Source organism: Hermetia illucens, chromosome 6, assembly GCF_905115235.1.
Source record: "Hermetia illucens chromosome 6, iHerIll2.2.curated.20191125, whole genome shotgun sequence".
In the NCBI taxonomy this organism is placed as follows: domain Eukaryota; kingdom Metazoa; phylum Arthropoda; class Insecta; order Diptera; family Stratiomyidae; genus Hermetia; species Hermetia illucens.
This window is the reverse complement of record NC_051854.1, coordinates 781,885-798,862: the sequence shown is the minus strand read 5'-3', so window position 1 is coordinate 798,862 and position 16,978 is coordinate 781,885. Positions and strand designations below refer to the sequence as shown.

General features: G+C 38.1%; 3 protein-coding genes across 4 annotated transcripts; 1 reads left to right on the top strand and 2 right to left on the bottom strand.

Annotated features, from left to right (window-relative positions):
* Nucleotides 1-853: 853 nt before the first annotated feature.
* LOC119658648 (high mobility group protein I-like) lies at nt 854-2,990 on the bottom strand. 2 transcript variants are annotated; one of them, XM_038066187.1, is made up of 3 exons: nt 2,733-2,990; nt 1,731-1,833; nt 854-1,666 (listed from the first exon to the last, which is right to left on the bottom strand). In XM_038066187.1, the coding sequence occupies exons 1-3, from the start codon at nt 2,960-2,962 to the stop codon at nt 1,346-1,348; spliced, it is 654 nt and encodes a 217-aa protein (XP_037922115.1). In that variant the 5' UTR covers nt 2,963-2,990; the 3' UTR covers nt 854-1,345. The 2 variants fall into 2 exon arrangements, with proteins under 2 accessions (XP_037922115.1, XP_037922116.1); XM_038066188.1 differs by having other exon boundaries at nt 1,731-1,824; nt 2,733-2,875.
* Nucleotides 2,991-8,016: 5,026 nt separating this feature from the next.
* LOC119658650 (high mobility group protein I-like) lies at nt 8,017-9,271 on the bottom strand. The gene is made up of 3 exons (XM_038066196.1): nt 9,206-9,271; nt 8,701-8,795; nt 8,017-8,589 (listed from the first exon to the last, which is right to left on the bottom strand). The coding sequence occupies exons 2-3, from the start codon at nt 8,761-8,763 to the stop codon at nt 8,323-8,325; spliced, it is 330 nt and encodes a 109-aa protein (XP_037922124.1). The 5' UTR covers nt 8,764-8,795; nt 9,206-9,271; the 3' UTR covers nt 8,017-8,322.
* Nucleotides 9,272-12,873: 3,602 nt separating this feature from the next.
* On the top strand, nt 12,874-16,969 carry LOC119658644 (calreticulin). The gene is made up of 4 exons (XM_038066181.1): nt 12,874-13,102; nt 13,303-13,407; nt 15,096-15,568; nt 15,673-16,969. The coding sequence occupies exons 1-4, from the start codon at nt 13,015-13,017 to the stop codon at nt 16,225-16,227; spliced, it is 1,221 nt and encodes a 406-aa protein (XP_037922109.1). The 5' UTR covers nt 12,874-13,014; the 3' UTR covers nt 16,228-16,969.
* Nucleotides 16,970-16,978: the final 9 nt, after the last annotated feature.

Sequence of the window (16,978 nt, the reverse complement as noted above, 5' to 3'; positions counted from 1 at the left end):
GAAAATATCTCCAGAAAGGAAGAAACGAACACAGATCCAAGGAAGAAGTACAACTGGTTAGGGGAACTCAATTCTCAGACTACTATGAAATTTCGTTAAAAGTCACATCACACACCTGGCTTACTACTGAAAATTCTTGACTGTTTAAATCCCTTTTAGTTCAGTTCCCTATTGAATAAATAACATCTTTCAAGAGAAGAAATAAACAACTGCGACAAAGTCGAGACCACAAACAGGCAGCAAATTTATTCAGAAATGTGTTAGTATTGTGCATCGTAACAACACCACATTCCCCTCTATTTTTTCTATTGATTTTAAGGTTCAAATCCATGTTTGAATCCAAGCTAACAGTTCATCAGAGAAAAAACCTAATCCAGTTACAATTAAGCCACCGGCAGTACTTGATAATTCCTATCACAACATATATTCAAAACAGCAAATCTTAACCGATCTTGGAATGTTCAAAAATAAGACTGAATGTTAACTGATAAGGGCCACTTAATCTCTTACAGAATCAACATTAAACGGTAGACGAATAATGCTATTGGATTCAATGCCAGCAACTACTTTGTACCAAAAATGTCGTGAGTCGCAATTGCAAATATTTTTTTCAAATCAAGCTGAAAAACCTAATATTTTCGGCGATATCGTGAAAAACGCTTTTTCGTAGATATTTCACCCCAAATTTTTAAAGTAATGTGAACATGCGATGCCATAATTTGTGACTGCAATGTTTCCCAGAAATTGTAAGTGAAATAAGTGAAACCCATTGGACGTCCTGCGCCACCCCCTTCAACACCAACCTCTCATTGAATTGATTACTGTCCTACGTACTATTATTTTAAAGGCAATATTAATTTGATGTGGCCAAACATCTTTCGCATTTATTACTATATAAAATGTACAGTGGAAATTCAGCTTAAAATTACTTTTTCACACATAGTATTTACCGTCCGAACATGTGCCTATAAAGGCCAGAAAACTAAAATGATTTTATGAATTTTTCACTATTTCAATGATGAGAAACGAACAGATCCAATGAGACTTGATAACGCATAATTTTTGTCGTAATGAATATTCTACAGCAAAGTAAAGTGTCTCCTGACATTCAACAACTTTTTGCTTTGTAGTCCAATTTCCTTTACTACGTACTTTCTACTTATTATATATTCTTTCCTTGCTGAATATTAGTATTAATGAAACTCAGATGGGAGCAAATGAGGAGTACAATTGGTGATAACGTACATGATAGGGATGATGTGATGGCTAATCAATGATGGGTGAATTATATTATAATTAAAGACTTGACGATAACTGCGTGAATGGAATTCTCTCATTTTCAAGTTTACGATGAATCCTCATCCGCATCCCCTTCGCCCTCTCCATTCTCGGTGTCGTTATTCTCATCTTCTGCATCATCCTTCTCCTCCTTCTCGTCTTCAGATTCTTCAGTCTCAGATTTTTTAGCTGGTTTTGCCGGTCGACCTCGACCGCGACCTGCACTGCCAGCTTTTTTTGCTGCCGCTCCCTTTTTGCTGCCTTTTGGTGGTCGGCCACGACCGCGTTTCGCCGGAACATCGCCATTTTTTTCCGACTTTTTCTCCACTTTCTTGTCTTTTGCTGGGGGTGCTTCATTTGGAGAGGGACGACCCCGTTTTTTCGGTGACTGCATGTTGAAAATGAGGGAAAATTTGCACAAAATCTTGTCCAGCTAAATAAAAGTAACTCACCTCCTTCTCTTTTACTTCCTTATCAGACTTATCGACTTTTGCGGGTCTGCCCCGACCTCTCTTAACATCGCTATCTGCCATTGTCCTTTCGTTACTAATTAATCTGAGAATAAATTAGGTTTCTTTTTTCTACTGCAACTAACAGAACATAGCCAGGTATTGGGTTTCCGAATGGGACAAATCGGATGCAGTGAAAGTGCTTGCGGACATTGATTTACAAGATAGGTTAAAAGTTTGCCATTTTCCCCGGCTCACTTAGGCGGCACGTGCACATCATTAAAGCGAGAATACTCTTTCGAAAAAGGGTATAGAAGATGTGGATCTTGCATTGATCCCGTGTTTTGCTGACCAAGCAGCTCATTTACGCTCTGAGTAAAATTTTGACGCGATTGATATTAAACCAGAGACTTGCCATTTGAATAAACTCCAATTGAGATAAGCAGTTAACCGTGATTTAACGATCACAATTCAAATCTCACGCAGCTTCTTCAACGGCGTCAACATTTGGCGCACTTCTCGATCGAACTTGATTTTCTGAAGCTGTTCCCTCGAAAGCTCGCCAGTAACAACGCCACCCCCTGCCCCCTCCCAAAGTGCAATAAGCTCTAATTTGTCATGGCCTTTTAAACGGTTGCTTTCGAAAAATCCTTACTGCCTCACGGCTAAATATCCAGCCCCATGCCGGCTTCAAAGCCAAACAAAATTAATCAGAAAATCACCCGTGAGATGTGAAAAACATCCGCAGCGCCATCACGCCGAATTTACCCCCGAGTATTGCGAAAATACCACTTGCAACCGGGAACCGCCATATTATCAAAGTTGCAGTGGGAAAGCGCCACTCCGGCCGCCCAACAAAGAATTTCGCACATTTGCACACTTTCAACTGCGCCCGGCGCCTTCCAAAAATTCACAAAATTACGCTACGCCAAGAAAGCAATTCCACACAAAATTGCCACTCGCAACCTGGCTAAAAACAACTCAAATAAAATTGCAAATGCTTACACAGTGAAACTGGCGAGAGCGAACACAAGACGAAGGCCGCAACAACACAACACACCACTCTTCAGTCGAATAAACAAACGCTCCGCTTCCTGGACTGTGCACGGCGCAGAAATCGACGAAGCGCTTTCGCGTCCCTGTTCGTGTGCTTGCGCCAACACCGGGGCGGAGAACGAGTCCCATCCAACGCCGGCCGTCGCTTTTCTCTCTGCAGCCGTTCGTGCCAATTGCATGCAATTTCGACTCCATGCAGTTGCAGGAGCCGCGCTGCAAAGTGAAATTAACGGGCCGTTGCGTTTGAATAGGGTGGTGAGCCGATGGTGTTCGTATGCATGCATCGCCAAGTCGAATGTGATTTATGGGATCGTTGCTTGGAAATTAGTTTGAAATCCGAATTGAAAAGATTTTTTTCTGAGGAACGACTTGCAAACTAACGATTGAGAAATGCATCAAGATTGATGCATTGAACAGTTATTTGATTGATCATTTTCTTGCATGAATGTAGCAAATTTAGGGCAGTTCCAGTATATCATGTATGCAGGGCTAGGAAGTGGACTTTTAGCCCTTCCTTTCAAGTTTAAATAAAAAATTATTTGCATTGATTATTTTGGTATCTTGACATCTTCATCACGGTCACTATTTAAATGGTCATGATATCAAATGCATACGAGTATATTAGAATTTGATCACTTAGGTTGAAAGTGGTCCCATCTGAAGAGGCCCCTGTTTGTGCGCCACTTTCCGCACAAACCAGTACTTCCAATAACCATCTCGTGCGATACTATTAATTGAATAGTCCACAGTCCGTTATCAGTCATATCATTAGTTTTATAGACTTATGTTCGCTGAATTTTTCGAATTATTGTGAGTTTCTGCGCTTTCCCGAATATTTTTCCAATTTGCACCAACAATTTTCTTATATGTACTTTCTCGCCATTAATCAAAACTTTATTAACATTTACTGGCAACAAAACAAAGATGCAAAAAAACGTAGCTATTTATATGGTGAAGAAAACGAACTTTGTGCCTGGCATAGACGTAATAGCTTGAAGAATCCTGATGATAGTACCCTATCTTGTGGATAATCTTCGGTTGTATTCGTGACTGTAGCTTTGGTTCCTATTGATACCTCCACTAACCTAGTTTTCAACATCTTGCTCACAGAGAAGGCAAGAGTGTCCCCAAGCACTTTACGAATAAAAGGCGTTCTATATTTTCGTACGTGCTATTGAAGGCACTTTTAGTACCTAAAAACGAACATATTTCTTTTGCTTCTATTGCGTCCGACAGTATGTCTCTCAATTGATTTAAAAGTGTTTCAGCTAACCCTTTTGCCCGATGCATGATGTAGGCAATTACTTGTTAGAACACTAGTCGTAATGTAATTCTTCAACTATTTCTCTGTCTTCAATGTGAAGGATGCCAAACAAGTGATTATATTGAGGATGAAAAGGATTTTTTCTCCGCTTTCGTATGGACGAAACACATTTTTGTATATATCCCAGGGCCACACTACCAATGAAAAGTTTCAAAGGAATAGCTAGAAAGGTTTCAAAACCCCTGTGAAAGTAAGTTGCTTTCCAACTGCCCCGGTCCGCCATCAAGTGGGTGCGGACTTAGTACTTCCTCAATCCCTGAACATAATTTAGTTTCGCCTCGGCCGACTCCAGGGTTGAATTTTTATTCGGTTATGTCCTAAATATAATTCATAAACATGTTGTAGTTTGAATTTATATAAGACTACCCTGTAGCCTCTTCGGTTCCGTTGCTCCCAGGGCAAAAGTTAGGTATCGTCTGATGAGTTGCATATCTTTCATTTTTTTCCAGTTCTCTATATTTTATCAATTTTAGGGAAAGTGATAGCCACATCAGACAGTCCCGGTAAGAAGACCGTTGGTTGAAGCTTCAAGAAATCGCAGACAAATTCTTCAATCAAACTCTGAAAAATGCCTAATAAGGCAGGCAGACAAGGCTAGCAAAGAGAAGATTACTATAGATTGTAAAATTAAAGGTGAGATCGTCACGGAGGGGAGGGTTTTTGATGCCTGGAAAAAAACTCCACGGGTCAATAATGAAAACGCAAGGAAAAGCCTAATGTGGCACAGATGCGTGAATGCAGTTTTCAAGCTATTGGCCGGAGGGAGAGTAAGAATCCTAGTCTATTTATTTATTATCCGTTCAAGGAACGAGAGGCACTAAAACATGCGCCACATATGCCTTGTCTTCAGTTGTCAGCACAAATAATATTATAGGTCCAAGTAATACAGGAAATGCAGAGCGGGGGTCATTTCAATAAGGATTGAGAAGCTAATCCGACTTGTACCCATATTTTTACACCGAAAATATGTCAATTTCAGTGATTTCAGGTTTTCGAATTTTAGAAGAACTTCCACCAGTGCTTCTATGATTATTACCGGCATATACAGGGAGGAAGCAGTTAGAATACCGTGGCGAAAATTTACTCCACTAGTCCTTTTCACAGATACGACACGTTATTTAAACTGCGGAAAAGAATGATTTCGAAAGGAAGACGATTAAAGGCTTAACTCGCAAAAAAACTAATTACATCCAAGCAGGATAAAACGCCTTACCCCACAGTAGAATTAAGAATAATTTATAATCATAATTATAGCATTCCTCAACAAGTTATATGCTATTGCACTAGTCTGCTTAACGATTTCCGAGTGTAATTCCGTTTCAACAACTTTAAGAAAATTCCAGTATCGTCTGGCAATTCACAGTTCTTACGATTCTTTACACCCTTGAGGCCAGACTAATTTCATATTTTTGTATATATTTAACAACTTGGAAATCACTTCTAGAACGAAAGAGTTTAAAGAAATTTATAAATCAAAATCCACTAATTGGAACGAAAGCGTTTAAGGAAATTTATAAATGCTACACCGGAAGACAACCGTCTATCGCCAGGTTAGAGGCAGAAGAGAACGAACTGTCTCCATGTGGTTCTCTCTGCCCCCAAAGACTTGGCATCAATATTAATTTACTTACTCGTACTTAGCAGGACATGATAATGAGTGAGGATCAAGATATCTTCTGAGATGCTACAGTTTACCTTTTCTTATATGAATTCAGGTGAATAGAAAAACAATCTGACGACACTATTCACACACGCAGGGTCAAGAAAAGACGGCGGGTACCTATCATCCGCTCCTTAATTACTACCAGGTGAAAAATTTTCTGAAGAAATATGACGTCGATGTAATATTTAACAACAAACCATATCAACTGAAGACACGAATAGGAAGCGTTAAAAATCTAACGATGAAAGTACCAAAAAGGGGAATTTACCAGATAACTTGTACAGATTACGAAAAATCATGCATAGCACAAACCAGAAGATTAATAACGATCAGATTCAATGAGCACTTAAGGGAAGCAAATCTGGCAATTAAGAAAAACAGATCAACATATTCGAGACACATGATGATTGCCACAAATTAGATACCATGGAAAGCCTATCTACAGTATATTTCATCAACGGAGATCTCGCTAACATCAACAGTTGGCTATTTGAGTTAATAGGCAGTAGTAAGTAATTAAATATTTAAGATTAGAGTATTTAGAGAAGCTAGACAGTTAGTAAGTTATATCAAGATTCATTGATAAACAGGACTACTGAAATAATAAAAAACTTGTTGTTTCTTTCTCGTTGGTGTAGATATTTATTCTTGCAAATACCGATATTTCGGGAACCACTTGTTTCCTTCATCAGTGCTAACAAGTTTTATTGTTTCAGATAATTAATCGTTGGAAACACCGCATAATTACCTTCAGAGGACTACTGGTTCTTGAAATACCCATATGAAAAATAAAGTATTTTTTCAGCATTATCGGAAAAATTGTTTTCTTTTTCTAATATCCAAGCGGGATAAAACGCTTTACCCCACAGTAGAATGAAGAATCATTTATAATCATAATTAAAGCAACAAGCCATTGCGCTTCTAATGTTGATAAATCGTTCATATATTTAGGATCTGCACAACGTATATGGCGGCATATAACTATAGAAGTTTGGCATCAATATTAACTTACTTACTCGTACTTAGCAGGACATGATAATGAGTGAGGATCAAGATATCTTCTGAGATGCTACAGTTTACCTTTTCTTTTATGAATTCAGGTGAATAGAAAACTTATTGGTCGGCAGGAGCTGATTGATGGGTTTATTTATTTTCTCATATAACGTCTGAATCCCCAAGTTAAGCAAATAACTTTAAGAGAGAATGTGCACGAATGTACGGAAGAACTATCACAGATGCTCAAGTTAGTTTGCTGTTGCAATTTCTGCTTACAGATATATGATATGCCCTGGAAAGTGGCTCTATCACATCAACATTTCTTAACTGATATTAGGGTTTTCTCACTATTCTACTCTATATAATCGCTCCTGTAAACGATTTGAAAGCTGTGAGCATATATTCATTTTTCGTGACATCTTAACTCACACTGTCTTTTTAATTGGGGAAATGGAGATATTTTTCTTTCTAATGTACCCGTGTGGAGTATCAGGTGAAAGTCTCAATTAGTACTTTCACGAGAATATTTTAGTTTCGACGTGTATTTGAAAATAGGGGGGTAAGAAGATGAAATGTTCAAACTTAAAGTGAGACAGAACTGATTTTCAGGAACTACCCAACTAACACATTTAAAAAAATCAGGATTATGCGTTTATATGAAATCTAGGTTTCAAAATATATCCCATCCTGATATTTGCTCAAATAAACTTAATAATAGTATACAGTCTAGAAAACGAAGAAGGCAGACCATGACTTTGAAGGTGATAAACGCCTTCGGCCAAAATGTCCTCAGTCGAATATTGCCCAGTAAGAAAGGATGGCAGATAAGATACAACGTTCATTTATACTTTATAATAATTCAGAACCTATGATGGCTCGGGCAAACGTAGATGAATCGAAAATTCCCCAGACCATCTTTCCATACTCATATAAAAATATCTCACATATTGAACAAATTATGGTACCAATAACCAAGACCGCCAACATTTTTTCCCTGCTTAGACCTTTCTCAAATGGGGGAAAATGTGGACAGTAAGCCAATGAATTTAGATTGGATGAATTTGAATGAATTAAATTAAAGAAAACATTCAGAGTCCCAAGGGCTTTGGGTTTTTGTATTTTGAAAAATAAAGCACCTAAATTAATAGAAACACGTCACAATGAAACACATTTGTTTCTGTTGTTTTTTTTGTGGTTTTCATGATGAAAAGTTGCTTCCCATTCGAGAGCTAATCAAACTAACTGAGCAATTAGTCTTACAATTTAAGTATTTTATTTCAAGAAAACATAACTGTTGCATTCCGTTACAGTTCTTGTGAATTTAAAAACTAAATTTCTACTATCAAAAGAGCATCAATTATTTTTACATAATATTTTATTGGACAGAACTTAAAACGAACGATTAAAAACTTAATAGTTTTTTGCCTTCATTTCTTATTACTGTTTCAAAACTTCTTACTTCTATCAAAAGAACACAATTCAATTTTAATTTTCCGGCCTCATCTCCATTCTAGCGCCATACACTCTACTAGTCTAAGCGCGAACTATTCTTTGGCCTATTCATCTGAACCCGAATCATCTTCGTCATCATTTTCCTCGGTTTCATCATTATCTTCAGTCTCCTCCTCGGTGGAATCATCCTTCTTTTTAGTAGGACGTCCACGTCCTTTTCCACTTGATTTCTTGTTGGATGCTTTGTTGCCGCCATTTTTCTTCGCTGTACCTTTCGGACGACCTCGACTACGTTTCGAGGGTGTCTCGCCGTCCGATGCAGCCGAGACTTTATCGTCTTTTTTCGGTGGTGGTGTAGGTGCACGCGCTCGCTGTACAAATCGTTTTAGAAGAAGGGGAACAAGAGAGGGAGGTAGAATAAACGTAAAGTGAAAATTCATGAAAACACTACATCGAAACTATTGGCAAATTTTTTACTCTACCTTTTCAGCTGTGGCTGATTGACGCCCCCTTTTCTTTGTTTCTACATTTTCCGAATCGGACATCTTTTAAAGATTACACTGATACAAGATCTTCACTGAAAAATTAATTTTCTTATTAAGACCCAACTTGAAAATTGATGGCGCGAAAATTAGTGAGCTCCTGGCATAAACCCCCTTCCACTCAATAACTTATTTCGAAATTAAGCTGCAAGCGGAACACCCATGGAAGTCTCGGAATACAATTTAACCTTCAACAAATCGTTATCAATAAGAGAGCTTTCTTAGTAGATACACCTTGAATATCCCTACGGAAGCCATGTTTAAGGTCATTCACACTAAGAAAGGCGACTACGATTTTCAAATCTTCTTTTCTCAAAAACTATATCCACAAAACTTTTTTACTTTTTCTCATTATTTTCTGCTATCAAATATTTCACATTTTTTCACTATTTCCATGTTTCTTCTTGAAAATCTCTTTGTAAAAAATAAATTCATTTCCACTCACCAAATTCACTCCTTATTTCTTTTAGTTGAAAAGTAACGGGGTGTATGTGTAAGTTGGAATCATGAGAAGAGCTTTAGCTTTCGATTTTACTGGAAGTGCGCAAGGATACACAAGCGATATGGGAATATGTTCACTCGTTCAGGCTTCAAGTTCCATTTGCTTCCCGATAGCGAGCAAGGGAAGTAGCATGAACTCTAGTTCGGGCATATTTTGCAATCAGGGTTTCACTTTTCTATAAGTGGAATGGAAGAAATGAAGGAGCATGAGTAGAGTAGAACAGGGGGAGAAGGTATAGGACTTTCGTATCTTCGGCAGAGGAAGGATATTACCCTTACCGAATCCCACAGCCATGCAGCTTCACTTAATCGACATTTATAATTTTCCACGCATGCTAGACATTTAAGGGAATAGAGGAATTGCTTTCTTTGAGAATGGTAGTATTTCTGTTTGTTGATAGTATGTAGGTTCGAAGGTGGGTCGCATTCAATAACATCAAGCGAATGATAATTAAAATATATTGCCTTTGAGGGGTGAGAATGTTCCATAGAGATATTTACATCCGTGTATACATTTGAAAACCTATATATAGGATACTTAGCATTTATTGCTATATATATAATAATAATCGAATCATCGAATAAAATCTGAATTTCTCGCTATCAAATGGAAAATGGATCATAAGTCGATGCGGACGTTGATAATGAGGTCAAGAATCCTCAGATAGATTTTAGTACTTGAAACGAAAATTCCTAGAATTTGGCTATGACCTGAATGAAGTAAATAAATGGAATTTTTGATAACATTATTGTCTCTTGTACAAAGTGATTATGATTAAAAAACTACCCGACGACATTCGATGGCGTTCGATTTTGAAGGAAAATCGATTGAGGAATTATCTGATTTTCGACGGTACTCAATTTTAAGAGAAAATCGGACTGGATAATTTATTTAGGGTTGAGATACTTGTAATCGGTTCAGAATACGTAAATCGTTTTTCATCTAAATGTATTCGTTATCTTCCGGATAATAAAAACTGAAAATTTGGAATCGAAATTCGAAATAATTTTGAAGTTATAGCTTTCGAAGTGTCCGTGCCTCTAATGAAGAGACCTTCTTATAATCTCTCACATTCTGATTCGTTTTGGTTAAAGCATATATATACCTTTCTCTGCGAACACCGTAGACGGGAAGCCATTGAATAGGCAACTTACGGGGATAGTACAATGGGCCTAATAATGGCCTGAGTGCTCGGAGCTGCGGCTCCCCCCAGTTAACTAAACTAAACTACCGATCTTTATGAGGAAGTTGAAGGATTACCGTATGGGATGGAATCGCTAAATGGCGATAAGTGCTTACCATTATCGATTTGTCGCTATCGGAACTTTAAAGATGTTTTTTTTTTTTTCAAAACAGTGGTTATAAATAAATTGTCAAACTTTTGATTTTTCAAGGTTCTGTGCGCGCATTTTTCTCGAAGACAGTTCTAGCGATTGACACCAAATTTGGTAGAAAGGTGGGAACTGTGAACGCTTGCGCATATAGTGAGTTACATCCTTTCACGTCGAATTTAATCTTGCCAACCCGTTTAATCTAAAGCTACTGGTTAGAAACTAATCACAAAACCGGATCGCTCACAAGATATCGCCTTATGTGTGACAATGCCATATTGCCCACCGCCGCGAAAAATCGCTTTCTGTGTGGCAAAGGCTTTAGGCTTAGACTTGAAGCATTGATAGATGCACATCTTCGCTCATATACTGAATGTTCAGTCGACATGACTTTTGCACCTCCCAAGTTATACAAATATTTTTGTAAATCACAGTTCATTCCGTAGTAACCCATATGAGGTTTGATAAAATATACGGTGAATATTTTTTTAAAAGCAAAGTAATAAGCCCTCTCAATAGAGAAAACATTCCATTTTATCATTGAGCTTGTTTTCCCTTATGGACGATTCCGATTTATGAACGATACCATGACCGTCTGACTGTAGATACACTCCGTGTGGGTCTATAAGGGTAATATCTATGATAGAAAAAAAAGATATGGAAGACCCTGCCTCAAATGAAGCGTTGACGTAGACCAGGATGCCAAACAGCTTTTAGAGATATCGAATTGGTGGACCTCGATGCGAAACCGGGATGTCTGGAGTTCCTTACTAAACCAAGCCTAGACCGGTTTTTTTTAGGAAGAGCCAGAAGTCGTATGGTGCTAAATTCGGATAGGCAAGGGGTGGCACCACGCGTTGTTGTTATATATATTTATGGTGTTGTTCCCTTTAGAACGAACGATGTTCGCGCGGCTTTTTTCACCTTGACCAACTATTAATCATAAACATGTATCCTCTGATTTTTTTTCATAAGCAGTATATAGTCATATTATTACGAAAGGTACACCGAATTTTGTATTGTCTAGTTCTCATTCATTCCACTATTATTGTGATGGTTTGCGTTATTTATGAAAAATTAAAATTACTTCAAAGATATTTGTGATAAAAAGCTACTACAGGGGGAAAAGAAAAAATATTTTTGTGTCATCTTAAAGGAAAATGTATGCAGGAAGAATATTCTACCGCTCGCTGTACCAATTTCAAAATCAAGGATATTAGTCTTGAAAATCGTAGTCGTAAACAATGTGAAAGAAATTTATATTCCCAATAGGACAGAGGATATTGACTGAAGGAAATCCAGACCTCAGACAAATGTCTGCGTCAGTGTGTTTTTACGTAGCAGACATATGTCTATAGTTGTCTCACGTATCAGACATCTGTCAAACAAATATCTGAGCCCCTCTGAGCCATTTGTCTAATTGATTCTTCTCTGATGTGTGAAACAGATACAGACATTTGTCTGATGCAGAAAAAGGTTTTGTCTGAAACAGACATTTGCCTCACGCAGACATTTGTTTGTCTGATGTCTGACGTTGCCCCAGACAATCGTCTAACAAATGTCTGTTTGATGCGTCAGACAGACACAGACATTTGTCTGCTGCAGAAAATCATTTTATCTGACGTAGATATTTGTCGGTCTGATGTCTGAAACATGTACAGACATTTGCCTGTCTGTTGTCCGAGGCAGCAGGAGTCATTTCCCTAGGCCAAACATAAGTAAATAATAGTGATTTCACTTGACCTTGCAAATACATTAGGCAATATTCTGTCATGTCGTCCCAGTGGGCGTTAGCACAATTATCGTGTCGTGTCGGTCCCAGTGAGTACGCTCCTTAATTCGGCATGCAGCTACAGATTCGTTGTTAAGAAAAGTGTTGGCACGGTTTTTTGGTCCATACTAAATACCTGAACCAAAATACAACTTTCTGATACTTAATTCAGCTCATAGATGTCTCACAACGCAAAAATCGAGTAGCGCCTATATTTTGAAGCGGTGAAAGCATAAAGCTCAACAGTGTTGGTATTTTCTGATTGGATTTCCGCCGGCCAATCGCTGCGTTCCATCTGTCTGGCATTAAAAAGTGCAATAACCGACACGCGATTGGACTTCTCTCTCTTTCTTACTCACTGCAGTTTCCCATAACGTCAGTCGACTGTGAATCTGAATTTCGCGTCAAAATTTCCATAGTGCGAAACTACAATTGTTCTGTTTTCTTCTAACTTACTTGTGCGAGCAAGCTAGAATGACGGCTGGAGTGCGATTTTAATTTCGTGTCAAACGACCGGACCGAGTATTCAGTGTTCAGTTTTGAAGGAAGAAAGGTCGAAGGCGGCATTTCACGCGCGGTCTTATTCGCTCGTTCAGTTTTCATTTCCGTATAGAAATTCGCGTGGATTTTAAAGGGAAATTCGCGAGAAAATGCGAAGGTGTACAGTTTTGTTGATGTGCCTAGCGGCCCTTGCAGCCGTACAATGTGAAGTTTACTACGAGGAAAATTTCAAAGACGGTGAGTTGCATTCCGGCTTCTAGAAAAAAGTCGTAGCCGGCTTAGTTGAGGGGTGTGACACTGCCACGCGAAATAACAGTCCCTGTTGGAAACTGGCGATAAGTTACTTTCCTTCACAGGGGAGGATGTGATTTATAATTTCCCTTTTGTTTCCAGAGAGAAGAAGGATGTTTTCATTCATGTCTCCCAATATTTTTCAGATTCGTGGGAGAAGGAATGGATCTACAGTAAACACCCTGGCAAAGAGTTTGGAAAGTTTGTCAGAACTGCTGGAAAGTTCTATAATGATGCAGATGCAGATAAAGGTATGTACGAAACTATATCAGTTTAGGAAAAAGGGGTGGAATTGCAGTTAGTGGAGAGTGTAAGTAACCATTCTGAATAGAACTTTTGTTTTGCATACGTGGATCTTTTGTCATTTCTCAAATGAGATCTTCGTCATCAGCGTTGGTGGCACGTAGAACTTAGTACCCATTCATTAGCAGGCCTTAGCAAATGAACTGAGGGCGCAATATGTGACGCAGAGCATGCCAACTCGACTAATTTGATCAATGAGATTGCGTTCTAACAGTGCGGGTCCAACCTCACGCCCATATTATTACAGTATGCGGGGCAACGACCCCGGCAAGCTGAAGAAGCAACCAGTTTTTTTTCGATCGTGTCTTTGATTTTGTTCGGTGCTTTTCTAGCTGAGGTTGCGAAATGTCTGAATACTGGAAGCATAAAATATTGCATAAGTGTTGAAGGGGTCTTCAGTCCGATGGCGCTCTAGAAACTTCTAATAGTAATATTTCGGTGAAAGCTTCGAACCAATTGTATTGTTTATAGTATCATATCGCCACGCCACGAAGCGTATGCGTAGCGTTTTCAGTTTTGACATCAGGCAGAGGCGTTTTCGCTATCTGTTAATTGCTTCTGACCGACCTTCGATATTTCAATCTATTACGATTATTCTGCCGATCACTCATCCGTGCAAATCCCTCAGAAGGGTGGTAACTTTAGATTTATCCCCAAAGATGGGCTATATAATAGAATACGTTGCATTGACCCGTGCCCACTTTGTGGCGGTTTTTAGTAACGAAACAAATGAAAATTAAGTCACGTTTTCCTGTTAATGGGGTCAGTATAGATAACATTTCCACAAAGTATAGTTACAAATGTTATCAGAGGTGCGAGTTATCACAGAAAGTGGCGATAAGCCATAATGCTTTCAGGTATTTTGAAATTGATTACTCATATTTCAAACTATGGAGGCAAAAGATAAAACGCCATCCTATTTTTAAGAAACAGAATCTCCGGGTCGTATTTTAGTAAGCACATTTGGGTTATTCCATCCTTGTTGATTTAATTTTCTGATGGGAAATTAGTTATTATTTTGATTTTTGGATAAAATATGGCAGAACTCTCGTCCGGCTTAGGGAGCCTAAAATACCTTTCAGCTTGGTCGTCAACCTTTTTTTGGTACCATAATTTTTTACTTTCAACAACATAGGAACATTAGTTTTAGAAATGACGCGATTTGGTTGGTTTTACTACAAACAGATGTTTGGAAGTGTACATCAGTACGTTTGTATACAATAATACATGCTCTCAAATAATGAAATGTCAACATTGACATGTTTCTTACAACATTGGCAAGGTCTTTTTATTACAACATCTAAGTTTGAATGATAAACCGCTGTTCTTTACTTTGAAAACTGGCGGGAATGTATATAGCAAAGAAAAACATTTGCCATAACATTTCCATAGAAAGAAATATTCTGATGGCTGTTATTGTTTGTTCTGTTTTTTTTTGTGACCCAAGTATTATGAAAGCAGATACTGGTCTAGATAAAGCCAATGTGCTCCGATAGGAAAAGGTATGCATTTACACTTAGTAAACCGAACTTTCTAGCCCATTCTTAGCTGATCTGATCTTAAATAATCCCCATATGTAATTTAGTTAGTAATTAAAATTCTAAACTAAGCTACCACATTCTATTTAATATTGTAGGTATCCAGACCTCTGAAGATGCCCGATTCTACGCACTGTCACACAAATTTTCACCATTCAGCAACAAAGACAAACCACTCGTTATCCAATTCTCTGTGAAACACGAACAGAATATCGACTGTGGCGGCGGTTATGTCAAAGTATTCGATTGTTCTTTGGACCAAACTGACATGCATGGTGAAAGCCCCTATGAAATTATGTTTGGCCCTGATATTTGTGGACCGGGTACCAAGAAAGTTCACGTTATCTTCAGTTACAAGGGCAAAAATCATTTGATCAATAAGGAAATCAGATGCAAAGATGATATCTACACTCACTTCTACACATTGATTGTTAAACCTGACAACACATATGAGGTATTGATTGATAACGAAAAAGTCGAGTCCGGTAATTTGGAAGATGATTGGGACTTTTTGCCACCAAAGAAGATTAAGGATCCAGAAGCTAAGAAACCAGAAGACTGGGATGAAAGGGTAAGTAGTTTTTGATTTTAGTAGTTTGAGTCCGTTTCAAAGAAATCGACCAAACGCTTCTGGATAAATGATCGATGCCTAATTCTGGGATTGGTTCCTTCTAGGCTACAATTCCCGACCCAGATGACAAGAAACCTGAAGATTGGGATAAACCAGAACACATCCCGGATCCAGATGCCACCAAGCCTGAAGATTGGGATGACGAAATGGACGGTGAATGGGAACCACCAATGATCGATAATCCAGAATACAAGGGTGAATGGCAACCCAAACAAATTGACAATCCCAACTACAAAGGCATTTGGAAGCATCCCGAAATTGATAATCCTGAATATACCGCAGATGATAACTTGTACTTGCGTAAAGAACTCTGTACCATTGGCTTTGATTTGTGGCAAGTCAAGTCAGGCACTATTTTCGACAATGTCCTCATCACCGACGATGTCGACTACGCTTCCAAACTTGCTGGCAATGCTAAAACAGTCCAGGACGGTGAAAAGAAAATGAAAGATGCTCAAGATGAGGAAGAAAGGAAGAAGGCCGCCGAAGAATCAAAGAAGGACGATGATGACGATGAGGACAAGGACGACGAAGATAAAGACGATGACGACAATACCGGCGACGGTGAGGCAGAAGAGGCAGAGCACGATGAACTGTAATTGAAATGCAATGATTAGAATAAGATCTCTCCATGCTAGGATTTAGCAGTGTGTTTCTTCTTCGTTGAATCAGGAAACCAAACCTTTATAAATTTTTTCATTCAAATATCTGAGGGCTTAAAACTGGAAACATTTGCAAAACACATGAGAGTTTTTTAGAGTTTACTGAACACCAATCTCATTTAACCGTTTGTTGCTCTAAGGGCTTGGAGGTACTATCTTTCTTCCTGAACAATATTAAGGGAAAAATATACATTTTTGTATATTTCTATTTAAAATAGTAGTATGTACAAACGAATCAAACAATAGAAAAAGTATATGGATATTTTCTACGATTGGCACACTTTATGGTTTCTCCCATCTTTATAGTGATTATTTATATATATAATGATTCTTTTTGTTGAACACATAAATTCAGTTTATCGCCGGAAAAAGCAACTCGCCATAAACAAAAAAATTGTCTTCTTTTTCTATGAAAAATTAGTGGTTTTATACTACTGAAAACTAGTTGTTCGTTCATTGAATGAAGAGAGTTGTTTGTTTTTGTGTTCTAAACAAGCACTTCTATGAAACAGCAAAAAGAAGGATATATGTATATGTGAATGTTTTTGTCATTTCACTAGTTTTAAAGGAATTTTTGTATGACTGATATAATAAATAATAACATGTTTTAGATGTAATTTGTACCTACGATGCGAGTCTGGAAGTGATACAATCAAATAAAAAAAATACATAAGTTGAACTTGGTTTT